The sequence below is a fragment of the Rhinolophus sinicus genome, chromosome 17 (genome assembly GCF_057876585.1).
Source record: "Rhinolophus sinicus isolate RSI-liver-muscle chromosome 17, RSI-T2T, whole genome shotgun sequence".
Lineage (NCBI taxonomy): Eukaryota > Metazoa > Chordata > Mammalia > Chiroptera > Rhinolophidae > Rhinolophus > Rhinolophus sinicus.
The window spans coordinates 55,785,092-55,809,027 of NC_142517.1; the positions used below are offsets into that span (position 1 = coordinate 55,785,092).

A 23,936-nucleotide genomic window follows, 5' to 3' on the forward strand; every position below is an offset into this window, starting at 1 on the left:
CTGGGTGATAGTTGGCTGCTGTCGCCTCTACCTCCTCCCAGAGCAGATGGAATCGGCCCATGGCCACTAGCAGGAAGGCAGCAGCTGCAAGGCCAGGGTGACCCCAGGACGCCCCTTCCCCCGGAACTGCCACTGGTGTGGGAAGACAACCGTGGCTTAAGAGTGAGGTGTGCTGGGCCAGGGAGGGAGGCCTTCCAGGCTCCCAGACAACTTTGTTTGAACCAACTCTCAGGGAGAAAGCTCAGCTGTCTCATAGGGGTCATCTGTATAATCTAACCCATATCCCTCTTTTTTATTATACAAGTGGGGGAGCAGACTGGCAGGAGCGGGACTAGAAACCAAGTCTGGCTTACCAAGGCTTTGCAAACCTACCATCCTCACTGAAGTGGGAATGAATAATATAAAATATTAGATTTTGGAAATAAGGGTGGTGATGTTACTTTGCATTCAGGACTATGCATATGATTTAGTGTTGGAAAAACCCAGCCACTCTGTCCTTGATTTTGGGCTCCCCATTCCTTAATTCATTAAACATTTGCCCCACAGTTGTCTGTGCCAGGCACTCTACAGGAAACGGCAGAGTTGTAGAGATAAACAAGCACCGGTCCTCCATATGGAGCAGAGGAGAAAATTCCCCAGACACCAGTAACTGACGCAGGTGTGGGAAACTCAGTGGGCGTAAGACACAAGGAACCGTGGAAACTCAGGACATGTCATTTTGACTGACTGAAGGAAGACCTCAGGGAAGAGGTGGCATCTGACCTGAAGTGGATCATTTGGGGGCATTTGGAAATGGGCAGCACCTTCCAGGTAGAATGTTCAGTGTTAGCAACAAAATTCCAGGTGAGTGTAAGGAATAGGAATAGTTTGGTTTGCCTAGAATGTAGGAGTGGGTGAGGAGGCCACAATTATAGAGGGACAAGATGGGGAGTCCGTCGTGGGGAGCTTTGGAGGGATTCGGAGCAGAGAATGACAGTGCAGTGACTGTGGATGGTTCATCTGCCTGGGCGGTGAAGCCTTCAGCTGTAGAGTAAAGATGTTGGACCAAGGATCCTTCCAGCTCTGAGGGTCTGTGAATTAGGCAGTCTGGACGCACAAAGCTTCATGGAGCCATCTCAGTGTAGCAGGACTAGGGTAAAAAGTGCAGCTGGAGTGAGAAAGGGTCCAAACTGAATGGGGAGGCTGTTGGACTATAGGGACAGCCTGTGATCCTGCTTCAGACTTCCAATAGCATTTGGGGGGTAGTTTATGAAAAAGTGCTCTTAGTATTCCTGGAACAGTGGGCTCACGGACATGAGCAGCAGGGAATCAGCCTGTCTGTCTGCGTAGGGGACCCTTATTTCTTCTGATGCATCACCAGAGATCAACATGGAGCTATAAACAGGGCAGCCTGTTTTGGCAGTTGAAACAGGAAATTTCGTGTACAAAGATTACAGACTTAAGCTTTATGCCACTCTTTATTATAAACTAGCTAAACAATTAACTGTTAAAGTGAAGTATTTTTTACCTTAAAGGTGACACACACAGATTGCAGTAGAGGACTTTATAAATGTATCATTAATTGGTTCTATGTTATCATATTTATGAAGTGCTACATTACATACTTGTGCCCAAATAAAATGGGAAGATGTGGTCAATATAAGTCAAATTACCCTAACAGACAAGTTATAGCTATTTTCCTAAGGTCTGAGTCTGGGCATCTTCTAGATGCTTTTAGCCCCACCTTGACACCTCCCCTGCAGGAGCAGAGCGGGTGTTCCCCAAGACTGTACTTCTCATTACTCACTGCCTCCATATATGAATATTTTAAAACTTCCTGTTGTTGTTACATGAAATGTATATTCTGTGTGCTTTGCTGCTTCTCTATCTAATATGTATTTGGGAAGAGGGAAAAGACAAAATGTTGTCTAGTAGCAGTTCCTTTGGTGAATGATGTTGTCCGTGGTGTAATGAAAGAGCATGCAGTCTAGAACAGGAAGACAGACCTGGAATTCTAGTTCTGTCACTTACTACCTGTATGACTTGGGGCCTGATACTTAACTCGTCTGAGTCTCAGATTCCTCATCCGTGAAAGGGTGATCATAATAATTAGCTCACAGTTGTTAACCAGGCTAACTGTGCGAGAAGAGTTGCAGAAATGGCAGCAAGGGAGGCAGTATAGTGTCCCTGGAGAGAAGCAATTAGGATGGGAGCCTGACCTCGGAGGTAGGCTAATCTGAGTCCAGGTGTGAGTTCTGCAATTTCCTGCTGCGTGATTTTTGGGTGAGTTCCTAAACTGCTGTGAACGTCACGTTCCTCATCTTTAAACTGGAAGAAATAATTGTGTTTATCATGTGGTGATGATTTGAGGATTACACTTAGCACAGTTTCTGGAAAATAGAATGAAACAGCATTAGAGTTGAAAGGGACCTTAGAGGTTCTCCTTACCCTAAGACCACTCCCCCCCCCCCCGCCCCCGCCATGGAAATCTTATTTTTATCATCAGCCCTGACTGTGTTTAAATATTCCCAGTGACAGAAACTGCTATCTACACAAGGTGTTCCATTTCATTATTGGATCACCTTCAATGAAAGAAAAATTTTTCTCATATACAGCTCAAAACTGCCTCAGTATAGCTTCCACAGGTTGGTTCTCTTCTATGCTTTGTTAAAAAAGAAAGAAAGAAAGAAAGTATCGGTCTTTCTTTTTTTAATTAACTTTTTTTAAATTTGGAAGTAATTGCATTTTCCCATGCAGTTTTTAAGAAATAATACAGAAAGATCCTTTGTACATTTACCCAATTTCCCCCAGTGGTAACATTTTGCAAATCTACAGTCCAGTGTCGCAACCAGGAGACTGACATTGACACGATGGAGATGCAGGACATTTCTGGCACCGCTAGACTCTCTCCTTTTGCCTTTTTATAGCCACACCCACCTCGCTCTCTCTCATCACTTCCTTAACCCCTGACAATCACTGTTTGTTCTCTAGTTATGTAATTTGGAAATTATTACACAAATAGAATCATACATCATATATCCCTTTGTCATTGGCTGTTTTCACTCAGCGTAATTCTCTGGAGATTCATTCAGGTCATCACATGTATTAATACTTTGTTCCTTTTTATTCCTTAGTAGTAGTATTCCACAGTATGGCTGTACCACAATTTGTTTTCTTAACCTATTGAGGGTCAACTGGGTTGTTTCCAGTTTTTGGCTAATACTATGTTATAACCTGCTATAAACATTTGCATACAGGTTTTTGTGTGAATGTAAGGCTTCATTGTCTTCAGTCTCTGGGATAAACGGCTGGGAGTGCAATTGTTGTCAGGTAGTAGTTACAAGTTAAGATTTTAATGAAATTGCCCGACTTCTTCTAGAGTGACTATACCATTTTATGTTTTCACCAGCAATGAATGAGTGATCCAGTGACTCTGCATCCTTGCCAGCATTTTCTGTGGTCACTATTTTTCACTGTAGCTATTGTGATAGGTGTGTTGTGCTATCTCATTGTGGTTGTAATCTGCATTTCCATAATGGCTAGTGATGTTTAACATGGCTAACTTGACATCTACGTCTCTTCTTTGATAAAATGTGTCTTTTGTTCAAGTTGTAATTGGATTTTTTGCTTGTTTATTGTGGAGTTTTGAGAGTTCTTCCTATGTTCTCCATGCTAGTGTTTTCTTGGATATGTGGCTTGCAAATATTTTCTCCCACTCCATAGCTTGCCTTTTTGTCCTTTTAGCAGAACTTTTACAGTGCAAACGTTTTTAATTTTGAGGTTATCTAATTGTCAGTTTTTTCTTTCCTGAATAATCCTTTTTGTATCAAGTCTAAGAACTCTGTTTACCCTAGATCCTGAGGATTTTCTCTGTGTGTTTTCCCCTGTGTTTTATAGATTTACATTTAAGTCCATGATCCATTTTGAATTATTATGTTTTTGTATACATTACATGTGAGACCTAGGTTGAAGTGTTTTCCTTTTTCTTTTCTTTTTTTCCCCAGTGAAAGTCCCATTGCTCCAGCATCATTTGTTGAAAATCTTTTGTAAAATATTGTATGACCTTGGCATGTCAAATTTCCTGCCTGGTTCTGTTTCCTCTGCCTTAAAAATGAAGGGGTTGCACTGGGACTAGGTGGGTGTTATTCAGGCTCCATTCCTGGAAGGTCTGGGGTCCCAGGAGCCTCAATAGCAGCAGCAGTCCGGAGAAGGTAGGGCTCCCTGACTTTGTCCAGGGTAGGGCTGCTTTTTCAGGTTTTACATTTTTGTGGGTCTGTCTGATATTTGGTTTGATACAGGGCCACACCGCTAAAAAACAAGTTTGGAAAGGAGTTAGACAATATCTGAAGGACGTCTCTGCAGTAAATGGCTGCGATGCTAAATGCTTGGGGTCAGGAATCACTTCTCGCCTTACACATTTGCCTTCAGACTCCTCCCTTAGTTTCTTGAGCGCTTACTCCTATGAAATGTTTCCCTTGTTATCCGTGTCCTCCCTCTTTATAAGTATGACAAGCTTCACGAAATCAGTTAACATGCATTTCATAAATCAGTTTACAAGTTATAGTCAGAATTTAAAATGTGTTAAATATATCAACATGTTGTAGTGCGATCATCCATCCGCAGGGTTATCATGGCTGAAAGAAAGGATAAGGAACTAAAATCACACCTCAGCCAAGAGCCAATCTCTCAACCTTTACAAACAGCCACCTCTCTCTTACCATTTACCTGCCTGGCGCTTGCCAGTTCACAAAGCACTTGCAACAGATTTTTTGAAAAAGCAATTCAGACTGCCTTATGCTTTCTTATGCCCGCTTTCAAAATGAAACTTAGACAAATTTGAATGACTTTCCCAAACTGACAGAACTAGCATGTAGAGAACCTGATACAAGAGCTGACATTTTTAACAGCTAGTCCAGTTATTTTCCCCTCAATATTTTATAGCATAAAAATGTCTGTGGGTATTTTCCAAAAGTTGACATTTTCTATTGTCGCTTTTTATCCATAAAATGGGTTAATAGCACAATAAATCCAAATAGTTGTAGGTTTTAAAAAAAATTAAATAGGGTTAATTGCAATAGTGCATTTGAAAAAAAAACTGTTACACTACACAGAGCTCTCTGTTCAAAGGGTAGTTATTATTGTAAGCTTGTCTAGGTCTCTGAATTCTAGCAGGCAGCTGTGTGTGCTTGCTGATTCCTACCAATGGGAAGGGTGTTGGTTTGTATTATAGTATATTATCTATTTTTCCATTTAGTACCCACGTGGCCAAATTGTGAACTGCCATATTAATAAGACTCAAACGTATTTGAGAAGGTGGTTAGACTTAATGGTTTTCATAAAGTTGTTTTAATCGTTATTTTTAAACAGATGGACAGCTTACATTTGGCCACACTTCTGCACCAGTGTGGTGATTAAAGTTTTCAACAGATGGCATCCAAATACTCGGGCAAACACCCTCCCAATATTAATTGTTGTAAAAAAGACTTTTAGAGTGCAAGAAAAATGATCATCTGTGTTCCCAAGTCCTTAGTCTAGGCTATTATAATTATAATTTAGATAATTTGGAAGTTTCCCTTTCTGGCACTTGGCTTTATTTTGTAAATGAGTGTCCATATCTGCACTAGAGTGAGAGACGATGAGGAACACTCTGTTGTCAATTCGATATTCAACACGAATATAGCATGAAATCTCCTTTCAATTGTTGATCGATGTACATAACGTCCTCTGGCTGAGTCATGCTACTTCGGTGGCATACATAGAACATGTAACCTGCCATAAAAGTAAACTGTCAGAGACTTTTTTTTTTCCGGAAAATAATTAGTTTTAAAGGGGGAAAAAACTCACAAAACTTAGAATTTTCAGACATAGTCATCAATATGATGAATTCCCCAGTCTTCCAAATAGCCCCTCATCTATACTGACCACCTTGCACTGTTTCTGGAATCAGTGAGGAATCAGAGTCAGCAGGGCAGTGGAGGGAAGGTAGAAATCTGTGGGGGTGTTTGTGGTTGTGACAACGACAAAGGGCATGTACTGATATTTAGCAGATGCAGGCCAGAGTGCCTAGTCATGTGCAGCACAGTTTGGCATAAGCAAGACATGCCCTGGATCCTATAGGATGCCTGGATGTCTGCGGGACACTCATCTGAGTGTGAAACTTATGTCTACTTAAACTAACTCACAGAGTAAGTTTTGCTATACAAAGGGTTTATTTTTTTATTTTATTTTATTTTTTTTGCACAGAATATTATCATCCACCCATACCTCTGCTCTATGATTTTACTATGCTCCTATATGAAAGGCTGAAAGGCTTCTCTTCTGCTTCTGAATTCTGACTTTTTCATGCTTAGTAAGGCAAGCTTGTAGATATTTTATTATGTCTTTTTGTGTAGTCATGGACTGAGCATTTACATAGTAAAGCAGATTACTATAAATTCCCTTCCCTTTTCTATTCCAAACAGGCATCATATCAATAGTTTTGCAATTTTTTGTATAGGTCAATTATATTATCTGTGACTTTCTGGATTTAAAAACAGAGTTATAAAATGCTTATTATAATAAATGAACCCTGGGGTTCATCAGGATGAGAAGCACTGCTATAGAAAATTAAACAATAGCAGACAAATTCTTTCTCCACTTGTCCATTTGTGCACACACAATTCAATGTTGGACTCATTCAAAGAAAAGGACAGGGGTGTGAGTCTAAGTCTTCCATGAGGAGTGCAGTCTTAATCAATTCTGTCTCCCTGTGCTTCTATGGAAGACTTACACTGATTTTCTTTTGGGAAGTTGAATCTGCTAGATCTTCTTTGTGTCTGTCATTACAGATGGCGTTTAATGATTGCTTTAGTTTGAACTATCCTGGCAACCCCCAGCCAGGGGATTTGATCGAAGTGTTTCGTCCTGGCTATCAGCACTGGGCCCTTTACTTGGGTGATGGTTATGTTATCAACATAGCACCTCTAGGTAAGGTTTGTTTCTAGCAGCTCCGGGGAGCTTTTCAGTTTTCTTGGTACAGAAGCAATCATGAACAAAATCACAATAGGAAACAAAATAGAAAAAGTGTATCAATATAACTGATCTAGGTTTAAAGAAGGGCATTTTAAGACCAAAGTGGCATTGAGAAATCTCAAAGTCCAATCAAACATTAAAATGTAAAATTTCTGGTTTAAAAAAACACAATAAAGAAGTAAATAATCAGCTGGAGATAATATTTGCCACAAACATGACAAGAGTCCATGTCTTTATATATCACACAGATTATTTCAGTTCATTCAGCATCTATTTATAGATTACCCAGCATGTGCCAAATGGTATTCTAGATGTTGGGGGTACATAAACATCGAGAGAGAGAAAGGGGGGGGAGAGGGAGGGAGTCTGTGAACAAAACAGAGCAATGTTAGAAGAGAGACAAGTGATATGGAGAAAATAAATCATAGAAGCGGGATAGGAAGTGTGGGGGTTGGATACTGAAGGATACTGTAATTTTAAACGAGGTGGTCAGGAAAATCTCATAAGAAAGTAACACTTGTAAAACAAATGGAAAGAGATGAGGAAACCAGGGAGATGATATCTGGGCAAAGAGTTTCTGAGGCCAAGGGAACATCAAACATCCAAATTCCAAAAAACAAATGAGTAAAGAGTTGTGAACAATTTGTAGAGGAAGAAAATCAAAAGTTAATGCCCATCTTTAAAGTTTTCAACTTTCTATCATTTAAGCATTATAAAATAAAATGACTGATTTTATGCCTATCACATTAGCAACTGTCAAAAAAAAAATAACCATCAGTGTTGATAAGGGTATAAAGAAATGAACACAAGGATATTGTTGATAGAAATGTAAGTTAATAAAATAGTTCAAGAAAACAATTTAATCATAGTATGTGTTAAGAGGCTTAAAAGAATTCATATGCTCTGATCCTGTAATTGTACTTCTATGAATCTGTTCTTGGGAAATATCTACAGAGATGTCCACAAACATTTCTAGAGAAGGATGCTTATGTCTATCTCATTTATAATGGTCATTTATATTGTCTATAAAAAATAGACAATAGCTTAATGTTTAATAGGGGAACGGTTAAACATTATTTAGCCACAAAGTATTAGGCATCTGTATTTGCCAGAATTCTTTAGTTGCAAGTAACAGAAATCAAACTAAAATTAGCTTAAACAAAAAGGCAAACTCATTGCTTCACTGAAGGAAACTATAGAAAGTTTAGCAATGGTGCTGGCCTCAGGAGTGCCTAGATCAAGGGGTTTGAACACAAGACTCTCTGTCTTGCATTTGCATTTTTTCTATCTGTTTTCCTCATTCTTCCAGCTATGTTTCTCTAAGAAGCTGAACTGATGACCCAGTTAGCATCCTTAGCCTCTTATTCTTATAATCTTGTGACCCAACAGGAGCGATAGCTGATGCTTGCCTGTTGCTGTTAGAAAAATCATGGAGAATGACTCTAATTTGTCCATTGTGGGTCCCGTGCCCATCGCTGGACCATCCCTAACCAGAAGGTTAGGATCCTGATTGGCTTAGACCGAGTCTTTTCCAGAGAGATAGAAGCAGTGGTCAGATGAGGTGCTAGATAGACAAAAACAATAGCCACTATAAGAGCCATTAAAAATCACATTTTTGGACATGTTTGATTGCATGAGAGATGATCCTTGTATGGTATTTATTTGAAAATTCCTGATTAAAATGTAACATGTCATGTGATACCCAGTTTGCAAAGAAATAATATAAACACATGAACACATACATATACATGCACCTATGATATGCATGTGTCAGTAAAAGACATAATAGGAACACATAAAAAACAGTAGTTACTTCTGGGTGACAGGATAATGAGTGATTTATAATTACATGTTTTTGCTGTATTTTTATGTATTTTCTAAATGCTTAGAAATGAGCACAAATTTATTTATTAAGAAAAATGTATGCAAGTAACAAATAGCCTGAAGTATTTTTTTCCTCAAGATATCTTTTAGGAGAAGTGTTTATAGGCCTAAGTCTTACTTTCTTGAGAACTTCTGAGAATTTCTAATGAAGTAGTTTTTGCAATATTTTGAGATATCTGTCTCTTGTTCTAGAATATTAAAAATGGAAATAGCAAATAAAATGACACTTATCGTACAGAGCTGGCAGTTTCTGCCGTCTAATAAGTAACACTTAGCAAAACTCTCTACGTTATTTCTATAGTTTTTCATGTCTAGAAAATAATATGAGATTTTGGTGCTGTTTCCTTATTTTCATGTCTTAAGCTCCACATTAATTTAATATGGTTAAAGCACTGAGCTTTGATCCTATAGACAAATTCAATTCCTGTTTCTGTTGTTAACGCTTCATGTCATTTAACCTCTCCAAGCTTCAATTTCCTTATCTGTAAATTGATTGCATCAGACTAGTTAAAAAAAAGGCGGGGAGGGGTTCAGTAATTCTAACTAGGATAGCTGTGCTCTAAGAACTTGTAATGTGTAAGAACATTCAAGGTGTAAGATGCTAACTGGAAATGCTTTCCAATGGAAAGGAGCTTGGAGGATAGAGAAAAAGAGGAGTGGCAAATAAAGTTTGCTTCTGGTCATTACTGAAAGGGGTAGTGCCTAAACACTGGTTATATAGAGACTCTTCCTCTTGTGATTTATTAGAATAATGGCCAAGCATAGCAGCCTTTGGCAGATGGAGAGGGACCAGAGCCTGGCATTAGAACTGAGCACTGAGGAATCATCTGTCCCGCATCAGACACTGACTATGGCAGGTTAGGACACAAAGGTCTCAGGCAAATGGTTACCCATAGAGGAAGTCAAGATGGAGTGATGGGCATGGGTAAGCCACAGCATGGGGCCACATCTACCAGACAGTACATACTAGGTTAGGTTCAGTTCAGGACTTCATTTCTTGGCCAAAATCTTGTCCAAGACTTAAATTCTTGGCAAGACAAAATCAGTGCCCGGCCTGACCCCAGTTCACCCCTCAGGACTAGGGTATCATGCAGATTTCAAATTTGAGCCAAATTGAAGCCTCGTTGAAAGAGTAAGTGTAAAAGGTGAAGGTGACGGTAAGGAATGTAGCTTGGACACTAGGACAACCCTACTGATCATAATGAATTACTACTAAAACCCATGATATAATTGGGTAGGAAGCACATGCTGAAAAAGAGACTGCTTTATAGAAAAACGTGGGCAATGATCTTATCTGTACTGTTAGAAGCATATGTCAATATCAAGATCTATAATAATAATAATAATAGATAATTTATTACCCAAGAATGGATAGAGTTTTCTTACCCAATTTGTTCAATGAGGAGATAGATTTTCAGAAGTTTTCTTACATTTTCACTCATACAGTATTGAATAAGTGTTATTGATAAATTATGATGAGTGCTTAAAGCTGGTAAAATTAAGTGTTTTCTAGTTTGAAGATAATTTAGGAACACAGCTGGGTTTAGTTATCCCACCACTTTCAAAGTCTTTAGATGGCACTGGAGTTCATTGGGCTGGGTCACTGTATCTTGCTAACCAGAACTCTCCTTATAGAGGGTGGCATTCGTGCATCATTTATAAGCGCCAAGTCTGTATTCAGCAGAAAGGCCCTGGTGAAGATGCAACTCTTGAAAGATGTTGCAGGAAATGACACATACAGAATAAACAATAAATACGATGAAACATACACTCCTCTCCCCATAGAAGAAGTCATGCAACGGTCAGAGTTTGTTATTGGACAGGAGGTGAAATACAACACGCTAATCAACAACTGTGAGCATTTTGTGACTTGGCTTCGCTATGGAGAAGGCGTTTCAGAGCAGGTGAGTTTTCCTTTAGAGACATATAAGTTTCCTACGTTGGGGAAATACTAACTACTGACTATGACAGTGTTCCCAGGCCTCAAACAAAATGACAAGAACAAGAATATATGAGAGCACTGAAGGATAAAGAAAGGAATTGCATTTTCTAAAGTCATGCAGCAAGTTAATGGCCAAACCAAGACTAGAACATAGATATCACGAATGTGGGGGAGAAGGGACTTGAAGAAGAATCAAGACCATAGCTTTCTGTCAGTCTTATCGCCCTCTGTCCTTCCATTCCTACCCCCATTACCCCATCATACAACAATCTCAAATCAGTAACCGCATATACTAAAAAGAATATGCTGAAAAGAGTGTTGACTTTTTTGAGTGAGAGACGGTAATTCTGAGATTCTGTTCCATCTGCCAATAGAGGTCAACTGATGGCATATCTTGGTAGGTTTGTAAATGATTTCTATCTCCTTCCAATGCTAGTTTCAAAGAAACTTTGTGCTTTTAAGTATATCCTTTGATTCTTTGAGTTTTTGGATTAATTGACCTTATTTTTAAGGGAGCTTACAATTTTGTCATTTACCTACACTAAATTACAGTACGGCAGATTTCTAACTAAAAGCACGTACTTGATTCAATTGCTTTTCCCTACCTATCATCCCACCAATTTAATTCCATCATTGATATTTTAACCTACATATTTATAAAAGTGCTGTAAGAGAATGAATATATAAATGCTTCCGGTATCTTGAAATAGTGGATCGGTTATATAAACATCTATTCTAATGAATGAAGTTACAATTCATCTCAAGGAAGCTTGAGAAAATAGGAGATGGAACATAATGAAATGATACATTTGTTTTCATTAGGAAATGATTTAATTGGAAATTCATTTTTATTAGGAAATGCATTAGCATAATGAGTGCTCTATTCATATGGAACAGTAAATTGCTTCTGAGTCACAACACCGAGTGTTATACACACAAATGCATGCTCACCTTTGCTTTGAAAACTAGTGGTATAGCTAGAAATCAAGTCTATTCTTCTCCATTGTTAATGATAAACTTGTCCACTGTATTCAATAAGCATTTTTTTAATAATAAAACGAAATTAAAGCCATCTTCTTGCTTTGACTCACACTTGCAGTCCATCATCTTTTCACTTTTCATACCCAGAATCAAGACCCATAAAAAAATAATCATTCCTCAACAACTAGTAGAACCGTACATCAGATGGGTTCTGATGTAGATGCTACAGTAACAGCCTTAAGAACCCACTTTGGAATTCTGCTGATCTGAGCTTGAACTCTCCAGCTGGGTGACTTTAAGCATATTGTTTATTAGTTTCCTAATTTCAGGACTGAGGTTGTTTTGTAGATTATAGGAGACATTTGAAATCTCTTAGCATTATGTATTATGTGTTATCCATCCTAATAAATGCCATGCCTCAGATGGATATTATTTTTAATTGCACTATTTTATAGCTCTTTATTGACACTCTTCAATAAAATCTCTGCTGATCTAATAGGAAATACAGCACTTGGATTATTATTTTTATTACTGTCAATAATTATTAGTATTACTACTAGTAATAGATTAGTTTTTTGAGTCCTCTTAAGGCTTACGGATCTTGAACTTAGAACAATTTTCTTGGGGACTGGCTGTGTATTTCCGTTAATTTAAAAAAACTAAATGCATTTTAAAAAGATGAGAAAGGTAGAAGGATTGTGGCCCCGTCTTTTCTTCTTTGTGCTTTTCTGTATTTTCACCAAAATTAATAGACTTTATTTTTTTAGAGCAGTTTCAGATTCACAGTAAAGTTGAGCTGAAAATATAGGGCTCCTTTGTGCTCCCTCCCCACCACACATACACAGCCTTCTCCACCATCAATGGCCCACGTCAGTGTGGTATATTTGTCACAAAAGATGAAGCAACATTGATAGATCATTATCAACCAAAGTCCATAGTGAAAGAAACCAGAATATCGTATCCAAAAACATACCACTTTGGCATAAAGATTATTTTGAGCTGAAGGCATTGAGAAGAAGCAGATACACGAAAAGCTCCCTGCCTTCCCTTTGTTTGCCTAAAAGCAATACCTAAATTTTCACAGGTGCCTCTCCTCCCCTCTCTACCAGACAGGACAAAACTTAATCACTGGGGACAACCCATGATTAAGGTAAGACCTTTATCAGACTGGAGGGGAATCTACATAACAGACTTTACTAACTCTCCTCTATCTGTCATTAGTTTCCTGTGTATATTTACTATCCCAAAGTTTGCCTCCTGAGAAGCCTAAAACTACTTTCCTTTGTCCTGTCATTTCTCTACAAATGTGTTGGGTTTTTTGGAAAATGCTATTGAGATAGGCCTGAATTCTAGGCCACACCTTTGAGTTACTCTTCCCTGAGTTTCTCCCATGCATATCTGAGATGTGTATGTTAATAAACTTCTGTGTGTTTTTCTCTTGGTAATCTCTTTTATTAGAGGTTCAGCTGAGAACCTAAGATGGGTAGAGGAAGCATTTTTCCTCCCCTAAAAATAGCTTACATTAGGGTTCACTCTTTAGTAGCACAGTCTGTAGGTTTTGACAAATGTATCATTACAGTACCGTACAGAACAGATTTCCTGTCCTAAAAATCCTCTGTGCTCTAGGTCTATTCATCCTTCCCTCCCCTCGAACTTCTTGTAAACACTGATCTTTTTACGGTCACCATAGTTTTACCTTTTCCATAATGTCATATAGTTGGAATTATACTAAGCAATGTGCTTTTAAAATTCCTCCATGTCTTGCCATGGTTTGATAGCTCATTTCTTTTTTATCACTGAATAATATTCCATGGTGTAGATGTACATTCACCCACTAAAAGGCATCTTGGTTGCTTCCAAATTTTAGTAATTGTGAATAAAACTGATACAAACATTTCTGCAGGGTTTTGTATGGATGTAAGTTTTCAACTCCTCTGGGTAAATACCAAGGAGCATGATTGGTGGATTGTCTGGTAAAAGTACGTTTAGTTTTTGTAAGAAACCACCAAATTGCCTTCCAAAGTGACTGTGACATTTTGCATTCCCATAATCAGTGAATAAGAGTTCCTGTTGCTCTACATTCTCACTAACATTTGGTGGTGTCAGCATTTTGGAATTTAGCAATTCTGATAGGTACATACTAGTATTTCATTTTCATTTGCAATTGCCTAGATACGTATGGTGTTGAGCATGTTTTCATATATTTATTTGCCATCTTGCATATCATATTTGGTGATGTGTCATTTGAGATCTTTTGCCCATTTTTTTTACTTAAAATTTTTAAAAATTAAATTTGTTGGGGTGATATTGGTTAATACGATTATATAAGTTTCAAGTGTATAATATTATACTACTACATCGTGTGTATAGTGTATTATGCACTCATCACCCAAAGCTTCATTTCTTTCAGTCACCATAATTTGACCCTCTTTATCCTTTTCAACCTACCCTCACCCTCACTTTCTAAAAAATTATTTATTAAGTTTATTGGGGTGACATTGGTTAGTAAAATTATATAGGTTTCAAGTGTACATTTCTATAATACATCATCTATATGTTGCATTGTGTGTTCACCACCCAGAGTGATTTCTCCTTCCATCACCATATATTTGATTCCTTTTTCCCTCTCTTACCACCCTCCCACCCCCCTTACCCTCTGGTAACCACCACATGTGGCACAAATGTACAATGGAATATTACTTGGCCATAAAAAAAGTGAAATAGTGCCTTTTGAGACAACATGGATGGATCTTGAGATTATCATGCTAAGTGAAATAAGTCAGAAACAATTGAGAACCATATGACTTCACTCATATGTGGGATATAAAACGAAAGCCAAAAATGAAACAAAAACAGACACAGACAACAGTTTGCCCATTTTTTAGTTGAGTTTCTTGCTTGTTATTTTTATTGTTGAGTTTTAAGAGTTTCTTGTATATGTTAGATAACAATCTTTATCAGATTTGTCTTTTGCACGTGTTTTCTCCCCGTCTATGGCTCATCTTTTCTGTAGTTTTTAAAATTTCAAAAAATCACTATTTCTCAGTGTTGTAGTCTAAAGAAGTTATTAAAATCTGTGTGGAAGATGGAAGGACCCTTGAATGGGCCTGCAAGCTGACACACAACATACCTGGCTGTGCGATGGTGCATAGCACTGCAGCCTGAGAGTCTCGAAGGAAGAGGCAGTGGATAAACCCGGCAGTCATCTGTGACCCTAAGTACCCCTTGTCTGGACACAGTGTTCCAGATGCAGCTACTGTTTCAGTGAGCATGTATAGATGCTCAGAATGAGGTCTTTATTATGGCCCACAGACAGAAAGCCATGGAAAGATGAATGGGCAGAGTCGGATTTGGTGATTTCATAATCCTAAACAAGCCATAGAAGAAAAGATCTTGTTCGTGCTGGTTCACCAAGAACAGCCTGGGATGTTATGATCTTGCAGATCAGATCCCATTACACATACCTCCAAGGGACTGTCCAAATTTCATGGGCTTTTGCCATCTAGAATGCAACTTGAAGTAAGCGTTTGAGATTTGGGAAGCTGCGTGCAATGCCATACGTGGCTTTATTATTATTGTATGTGGCCTGTTTGATCTCAGGGGATTTGGATTTAGGATCAAGTTGCTCATCCCCTCCCTCGGCTTCTTAGATTGATGGGATTTTGTTTCTCCTGGCTAAAGCTCTCCAGTGTATTAAGTCTGCATCTAGCTGGGACCCTCTTACCCACAGGATCCTGAGTTTTCCCAGGACTATACCCTGCTGCCATTTGGCGCCTGTTTAAAGACCCCAGTTACGCCTTCCTGTTTTCATTGCCTGTCACATTTCCCTATATCAAACCTTCTTGGGATCTCAGCAGCTGTCTGAAATTATATGAGGGTTGGGCTTGATTTACAATCCTTGATCCCCGTCTGATTATTGATTCTGCCCATCTTTGGAATTTTCTCCAGTATCTTGTGTCTCCCTGCCCATTTTTGTACCCCATGAGCTATGTAGGTAGCTCTGTGCTGCAGTGAATTCTGACTCTCTCCTGGGAAATAACTTAGGTAGTGACTAATTAAAACTTATAAATAAAATAAATAACCAACCAAAGAAATAAAATTAGATTTGCAAGCTAAAATATGGCTTGTCAGTTGTTTCCCAGTGCCATTCTCCCTGGCAACCAGGGAAAGTGGCAGAGAGGGAGTTACAATCACAGGCCTTGTCCTTGCAGACCACAGGAGAGTGTCATGGAGTGAATACTCCTGTCCTTGTACTTCCTTCCTGGCCATGGTTCTTGCTGCCTGTTCCCAACAGGGAAGCTGCATTTAGGGAGGTAGCCTTGTGTCAGTAACATGACAGGCTCAGTGGGGAAGGCCTGTGGGTTAGTCAGAAGGCATGTGAGCTGGATTAGGCTTTTCAGCACCTGGGCTGGTCTCCAGAGTCATTTGGGAAAAATGTTTTGCTTTGTTTGAAAGCCTTATTCTTAAAATCACAAAGAGAAACTATTGTTTTCAGAATACTTGATGACTGAAGTATCTGATGTGACCTTTGGGTCATAAAATTACCCTTAAAGCCATGCAATTGGAAGGCAATATTAGTTGAGTGTCAGAAAAACCATGAATATTCATTAGATCCCTCATCATGATGATGATTAATACCTTTAAAGCTATAAATGTCTGAACTCCTTTATGGACAATTGAGCTTGAGAGTGGTTTATTTTAGTTTGTCTACCTGAGAAATTAATATTTGACATGATAGTTAACATTAGCATTGACTTCTCTTGAAGCGTATCAGAATACAAATTGTGTCTATCAAATACGAGTTTATTGGCATTTAACTCAGATCACATCTCTGAACTATTTTGCTAACACACATTCGAGTCAGGGGAAACACACACACACACATACACACACACACACACACACACACACACACACACATTCACCCTAATATAGACCCAACCAAACCAGTGTGTGTTTATGCCGTAGGGTTGTGTAGGGGGAGAACACATGGTTTAAGACTCAACCTATAGCTAAACACCTTAGGCAAATCACTTTTAACTTCTCAAGTTCTGCAAAGCAGGAGTAATGCTACCTCCCAGGTGTACTGTGATGATTAGTACCATTGTGGCCTAATGAGTTTATGAATGGTCGGGGCTATAAAAATATGAGAAATATATATATGTATGTATATTTATCTTGTCTTGGTCATAATTAAAATATATTTCTTCATCTTCATACAATATTTTAATTTTGCATTGAGCTTTAAATTTATCCATTGTACATCAAGATGGGTCTTTTGTTTTAAAAATAAGCTAACGCTTGGTTTTAGGACACTGAGATGCCTTTAGAGTAAGATATGTTTTTTGTTTGTTTCTCATTTCTTTATAGGCCAACCGAGCAATAAGTACCATTGGGTTTGTGACAGCTGCTGCTGGTGCCTTCTCATTTTGGGGCTTGTTTCCCAAAAAACAAAGAGCAAAACACTATTTACTGAAGAGGTATTGGAACTGAAGGAATTTGTGAGGAGGGAAAGAAACAAAACCTGGGATGAATTTTTATTTTCAATACATCATTATTGTTCAAAATTCCAATGATGGATGGCAGGCTCTTTAATAAATTGCTTACTGATATTATCTCATCATTGAGCCAAGGAAATTTTTCTCCCTACTAGCATAGATTTGCTGTGGCAGCTTGAACAAGAAACGGTAGCCTTTTGACTGAGGCAGCAGAGGATCTTAATAAAATCACATTATATTTTATCTTCTACTATAAATATTATTTTCTTTTTTCCCAAGGGTGGCTATTATGTATTTGCCAAATGGAAGAACAGATTATTTGTGCTTTTAAAAAAAAATGATAAGAGCCCCAAATTGTTAGGGTTGACATCTAAATTTAAATTCCTTTTCTGGTGAGAAAAGAAACTGAGAAATTCAGCCTTTCATTAGGCAGTTTGAGGAACTTTGATTAACAAGCCATCTGAGGGTGCACTCCCATCTCCTTGCTCCTGTGTAGATGGGGGGGGGGGAGGGTGAAGGGGTTCTTTGCTTCACTGTTTAAAAATCCAGTGATTTTACCAGAAGCGACTCATTTGTCAGGAGTATATGTCAAGCAAGAGTGGGCTGTTACTATTACCTATATTGTTCCCTTTGGATTTTGAGTGTTTCAAGGTTTTGACCATTTTAACCTTAGAAAGAGATCATTAAAGTAGGTTCAAGGTGCCATAGTTAGAAAACAGTATCCCATGTTACTTTTTAAGACTTTTCCTATAAGTCAAGGAGAGTCATGATTTTATTCTTGCACTTTATTGACCATGTGTTGAATGAGACAAACTACTTTTTAGTACCTTTCCGGTGGAATTCTTGTTGGCAACAACTGGGGGAAAACGGCTGCAGGTGTCCATACCCTAGGATTATGTCAGACTTTATAACATTACCATACAAAACACTATAGTAGCCAGTGACATCCTTCTTGTGACATTATTAAAAGCATGGCCCTAAAGGACAAGTTCAAGTAAATATTAAGGGGAATGTGCAATGAGGGAACTGGGAATATGGTGGATGAAGTAACTAGCAGAAGACTCAGTGAAAGAAAGACTTGGACCTATCAAACTGATTGAGATTTTACTCTGAGGCCAAAAGTACTCTATAATCTAATTGCAGGAAGAATAATGATAACAGAAGAGGTCATGTGCTACAATCAGGGCCAGTAGAGACCTTCTCTCTCTTCCCTGTTCCCTAACAATTCCCTTCCCTTTCTTATGGCACCAACTGTCTCCAGATAACACCAAAACTCTCTTTCCCTGATCCTGTGGAGAGGTATAAGTGTCTTTTACCAGATACCATAATTTAATAATACCCTTTCACTTTAATTCTAAATTTAGTTTCTTTTTTGTTTTATGTCCTATTCTCAAGTAATAGCTTAAAAAAAAAAAAAAAGCACCTTTCTAATATTCTCAAATTAGGGTGAGATTGGTATCACTTTAATATGTTACTTTTCCCAAGGTATGTTTACCTTTTAATAAAGCATGACTGCAGAGGGGACAAATCTTAATACAAAGCAGACTTGGGTGTAGTGGAATTACACACTGGCAGGTGGGAGAGGGAGCAGATTTGGGGACAGATCTTCTGAGCATCCTCAAGTCAAATCTTTCTAGACAACTCTGAACTTCTCCACTCCAGAAGATAGTCCTTGCCATGCTGGCTAATATCACAAATGCACTTTTAAACTAAATTCGTGAATTCGTTTTTTACAACAACAGTGTTCAAGGCTCCAGTAGTATTCACCCTTAGAGGTAAGCTTACCAAGTTAGTCATCAATGTTCCCACAAAACTGACCACTCTGGTTGATGGGCACCTTCAGTTTGTCAGTTTGTTGTTCTTACAGCTGATCATTTGATACGCAGCCATGCTCATTGTGCTCTCATCAGTTTTTTTCCCCCAAGACTATTACATTTTCCTCTGAGCATACTTTTAACAAAGTCAAGAATAGAGTTCAACGTTATCATATTTCACCTGTAAAAAGATGTGTGAAATACAGATTATCACCTATCAGATACCAAACAGGACGTTGAAAAAACTAGGGGGAAAAAGGTTGTTCATTTATTGAATCAAGATTTTTAAAGACCTTTTTATGCTATTTAAATGTCATAGTGTGTCAACTGAATCTTCTCACTCTAAAGGTCAAATTACTGAATATAGATATATCAGCTCAAGAACCTGAGTTACTATATTTTTTATGGACATATATTTCTTAATCATAAGCTAAATATCTTTTTTATCTTTTTATCCATTATTAATAGCCACTACATTAGACACATTTTGAAAATTATCACTCTCCAAGAGCTGTGCGCCAAAGAAAAGGTTAAAAAGCAAATAAAATGTAAATATAGTGTTTGTTTTTATAGAAGTTTGCACTTATGCTGTTGAATTGTGTAACAAAATGTATAATAGTATTTACAGCAACAAATCAATGAAATGTTGAAAACACTTTTTCAATTCTAAAGATTTCAGAATTGTCAATACGCTATTGAATCCATACATCACAGTGTTAGGCGCATAATTGGCCCTCATGGAATGGGACTGGTTACCTAATTGCCTATGAACTGTTAAAGATCTGTTATGTTTGCAAAATTAGGTTGATATGTTACAAGGAAAGCCTACCTTGTTTCCCCAAAAATAAGACCTAGCCGGACAATCAGCTCTAATGCGTCTTTTGGAGCAAAAATGAATATAAGACCCTGTATTTATGATATGATATGATATGATATGATATGATATGATATGATATGATATGATATATGATATTATATGATACGATATATTATATTATATTATATTATACCCATCATATAATAAATACCGGGTCTTATATTCATTTTTGCTCCAAGACGCATTAGAGCTGATTGTCTGGCTAGGTCTTATTTTCAGGGAAACACGGTAGTAGGTAATATAAAATGTTCATTAGGAATAAATGTCCTCTCAAGTTCATTGTGGAGTTGATATTTTAAAGGTAATAATGTGCACAATATATTTGTAAAGGATGTACTATTTCTTTTGGTTGTTAATGGGCATCTAATAATTGACTTAGATAACAAAAAGATGTAATGGAATTTAAGATTGTTTAGTAGCCTCCTGATAATTGCCATGCTGTAGATAAAAACATGATGGCACCCTTCTGAAGGATTGTTTTTTCAAGATGAGCAATGTTGAGTTTGGGCCAACTTTTAGAGTTAGAAGTTGAGCTTTTCATGTATCAGTAAAAAAAGAGTAAATAAAGGTGCTATGCTTCTTTAAATGAAAAATACATTTAACAGTATATTTTATTACCATTGTGGGATCTATTCTGGACCTTCTAGCCCACTGGCCCCAAAACAATATATACTTTGGGAGATGCCGACTTCGGTAGAGTTTCTTTAGATGTTAGCTGTGCCCAAGCCAAGATTATATGCAATAAACAGAAACCTCCATCATTCTCCACTTCCACATAGCTCCAGCTTACTACAGTTACAGTTGAATTTTCTGAAGTAAATGTCAATTCTTGTTTTTCTTTTAAAACCATACAAAAGAAGCAAAATGAGGAATTTTGTGATCTTGGAAAAAGTTATGTACACAAATGTCCTTTGCAAGTAAATATAAAATTAAGTAAACTTGTGACATTTTATTGAGACAAGGTTTTTTTGTTTTTTGTTTTTTAATTTTATTTTATTAAATTTATTGGGATGACAATTGTTAGTAAAATTACATAGATTTCAGGTGTACAATTCTGTATTACATCATCTATAAATCCCATTGTGTGTTCATCACCCAGAGTCAGTTCTCCTTCCATCACCATATATTTGATCGCCCTTATCTTCATCTCCCACCCCCCACCCCCCTCCCCCCTTACCCTCTGGTAACCACTAAACTATTGTCTGTGTCTATGAGTTTCTGTTTCTCATTTGTTTGTCATGTTCTTTTGTTGTTTTTGGTTTATATACCACATATCAGTGAAATCACATGGTTCTCTGCTTTTTCTGTCTGACTTATTTCGCTCAGCATTACACTCTCAAGATCCATCCATGTTGTCACAAATGTTCCTATGTCATCTTTTCTTACCGCCGAATAGTATTCCATTGTGTATATATACCACAACTTCTTCATCCATTCATCTATCGAAGGACATTTTGGTTGTTTCCATGTCTTGGCCACCGTAAACAAAACTGCAATGAACATTGGAGCACACGTGTCTTTATCTCTAAATGTTTTCAGATGTTTTGGGTAGATACCCAGGAGAGGGATTGCTGGGTCATATGGCAATTCTATTCGTAATTTTTTGAGGAACCTCCACACTGCCTTCCATAACGGCTGCACCAGTCTGCATTCCCACCAACAGTGTATGAGGGTTCCTTTTTCTCCACAGCCTCTCCAACACTTGTTACTATTTGTCTTGTTGATGATAGCCATTCTGACTGGGGTGAGGTGATATCTCATTGTGGTTTTGATTTGCATTTCTCTGATGATTAGTGATGTTGAGCATTTTTTCATATGTCAATTTGCCATTTGTATATCCTCTTTGGAGAAATGTCTCTTCAAGTCCTCTGCCCATTTTTCAATTGGGTTGTTTGTTTTTTTTGTTGAGTTGCATGAGTTCCTTGTATATTCTGGATATTAGGCCCTTATCAGAGGCACTGTTTGCAAAAATCTTCTCCCATTCAGTTGGTGGCCTCTTTATTTGAGACAAGGTTTTTTGTTTCAAATTATTTTTTTACTGTAGATGAAAATAAAAATATATTGCTGAAACTTTCAAAGCTCAAATCCTTCTTCAGTTTTCCTTTCTTTTATTGATGTTCATACTATTAACTTCACTACTATGAAAAGTTGTGCATTTTAACCAGGATAATGCTATGTAATGTGAGCAAAGTTTATTAGAAGAAAGACAATAGTCCAAGCAACGTTTTTTTTTTTTCCTCAATGGTAGAGGATACAGTCAAAACAAGCATATTTAAGGTCCTTTGTTGCAAAGCTCAATACACTGAGAAATGTGCTCTGAGTCCTCAGATGGAGAGAGAACAGAAAAGGGTAGATTATCAACACCTCTCCACAGTGCTTTAGTTTCTGGGGGGAGAAAAGGGAGTGGGTGCTGTCAAGCATGTCCAACCACAACTCTGATTATAGTATGGTCCAAAAATGCTCTTCTGTGGCTTGGCGCCCCCTTTCGAGTTTTTCTCTTGGACGCTGTTCAGAGTTTTCATAGCCTTGGTTGATGTAGAATCCACTTTTACCATCACCTGAATAATCTGTCCTGTTAGTGGGAGGCCAGGTTGGGTCTTCTGCCAGCTTTTTTTGCCAGGTCTTATATTGACTTTTAGAGTAGAATCCAAATTCTTTTTTGATCAATAGCCAGAGCTCTCGATTTTGAAGGATGGCATCCTGGGAAATCAGGTGGAAAAAAACAAACCATCATCCACTTCCCCTGCAGTCAGGTCACTCCCCACCACACCCTGCTCCCCAGGCCTTCTTCTGAGGTGTGTTGCTGGGCAGCAACTTTTCCCTGCAATTCCCAAGTAGTGTAGCATATCCACCTGGGTCGTTCCCTTGAGAAGTAAGAGCATACTTGTGTTCACAGAAATCTACTGAGAGCTTCCAGCCTTTCATTTCCACAGGTTTCCTAGTTAAATCCTGGCTGATGATTCACTTAGAATTAGTTTACTGCCAGACTGAAATGATAACTAGGTAATATACTGAATAATGTACTCAAAATCAAGGGTAAAAAAATCACTGCTACCTGCCATATGTCACATGGAAGCTGCCAAATAAAGGCATGTTGAATGAATAGATGAACTCTAGCAATCAGATGGATTTTGTTTTCCATTTGAGAAGCTCTCCTTTCTCTGTGTTCACATGCACACAATTTTTACACATTTGTAATCATAGAATTGGTCAAATCTGCAATCCACTCTTGTTTATACTAGACTTTCTGTCATACAATCTGTAGCTACAGTCTTAATAATCATTTTAATGGTAGTGTAACATTTCTTCCAAGTTCTGTATATTTAAACAAACAGCATCTCTACTTTTGAACACTTGCGTCGAGTCTAATATTTTAGCACTCTAGATAATACTGTGATAAATACCTTCATACATGTAAGTTCTTTTCTCTTTTGGGGTAATTGTTTTAAATATAGTCTCAAAAATGGAATTCCTCAGTTAAAGAGTATGAGAAATTTTATGCTGATTGTATACAATGAGATATTTATGTGCGTATGTATATATAGCTATTCTATGTATTATATATTTATATATATATATTCTTTAATTTGGTTCATCCGTTTTCCTAAGGTACTTACAATGTATTAATTTTTATTTAAAAATCTATCTTAAAAAAATAGTACTGAACCTTTTACTGAGTAGATAAAGTGATTTAGTGACACTCGGTATTAGAGAAATGCTATAGGAGAAGGCTTTCAAGGGTAAGAATCGACTAGAATGAGCAATGGCTTCCCTTCTCTCTTAATTAAGGAAGTCCTCCTAAAGACAGCTCTTCATTCCAAAAGGTCTCATTGAATTTTAGAGGTGGCAGTTCACCTGGTCTAGTCTCTACTAGATTATTGAGAATACTAGAAAAGTACAATGCCATGCCTTCAAGTGAGGCAAAATTAGAGTTAATTTGATGTGTTGCT

At 37.8% G+C, this 23,936-nt stretch overlaps 2 protein-coding genes across 2 annotated transcripts in view; one reads left to right on the top strand and one right to left on the bottom strand.

Annotated features, from left to right (window-relative positions):
- The first annotated feature begins 149 nt into the window (after nucleotides 1-149).
- PLAAT1 (phospholipase A and acyltransferase 1) lies at nucleotides 150-17,430 on the top strand. The gene is made up of 4 exons (XM_019723094.3): nucleotides 150-167; nucleotides 6,807-6,945; nucleotides 10,510-10,778; nucleotides 17,168-17,430. Exons 2-4 carry the CDS (start codon nucleotides 6,807-6,809, stop codon nucleotides 17,288-17,290), a joined length of 531 nt encoding a protein of 176 aa, XP_019578653.3. The 5' UTR covers nucleotides 150-167; the 3' UTR covers nucleotides 17,291-17,430.
- A 4,569-nt stretch (nucleotides 17,431-21,999) lies between these two features.
- ATP13A5 (ATPase 13A5) overlaps nucleotides 22,000-23,936 on the bottom strand; it is a 100,492-nt gene continuing 98,555 nt past the window's right edge. The window contains exon 30 of the mRNA XM_019723136.3: nucleotides 22,000-22,686. Coding sequence (XP_019578695.3) covers nucleotides 22,426-22,686 — 261 coding nt within the window. The 3' untranslated portion in view covers nucleotides 22,000-22,425. The remainder of the gene's footprint in view (nucleotides 22,687-23,936) is intronic.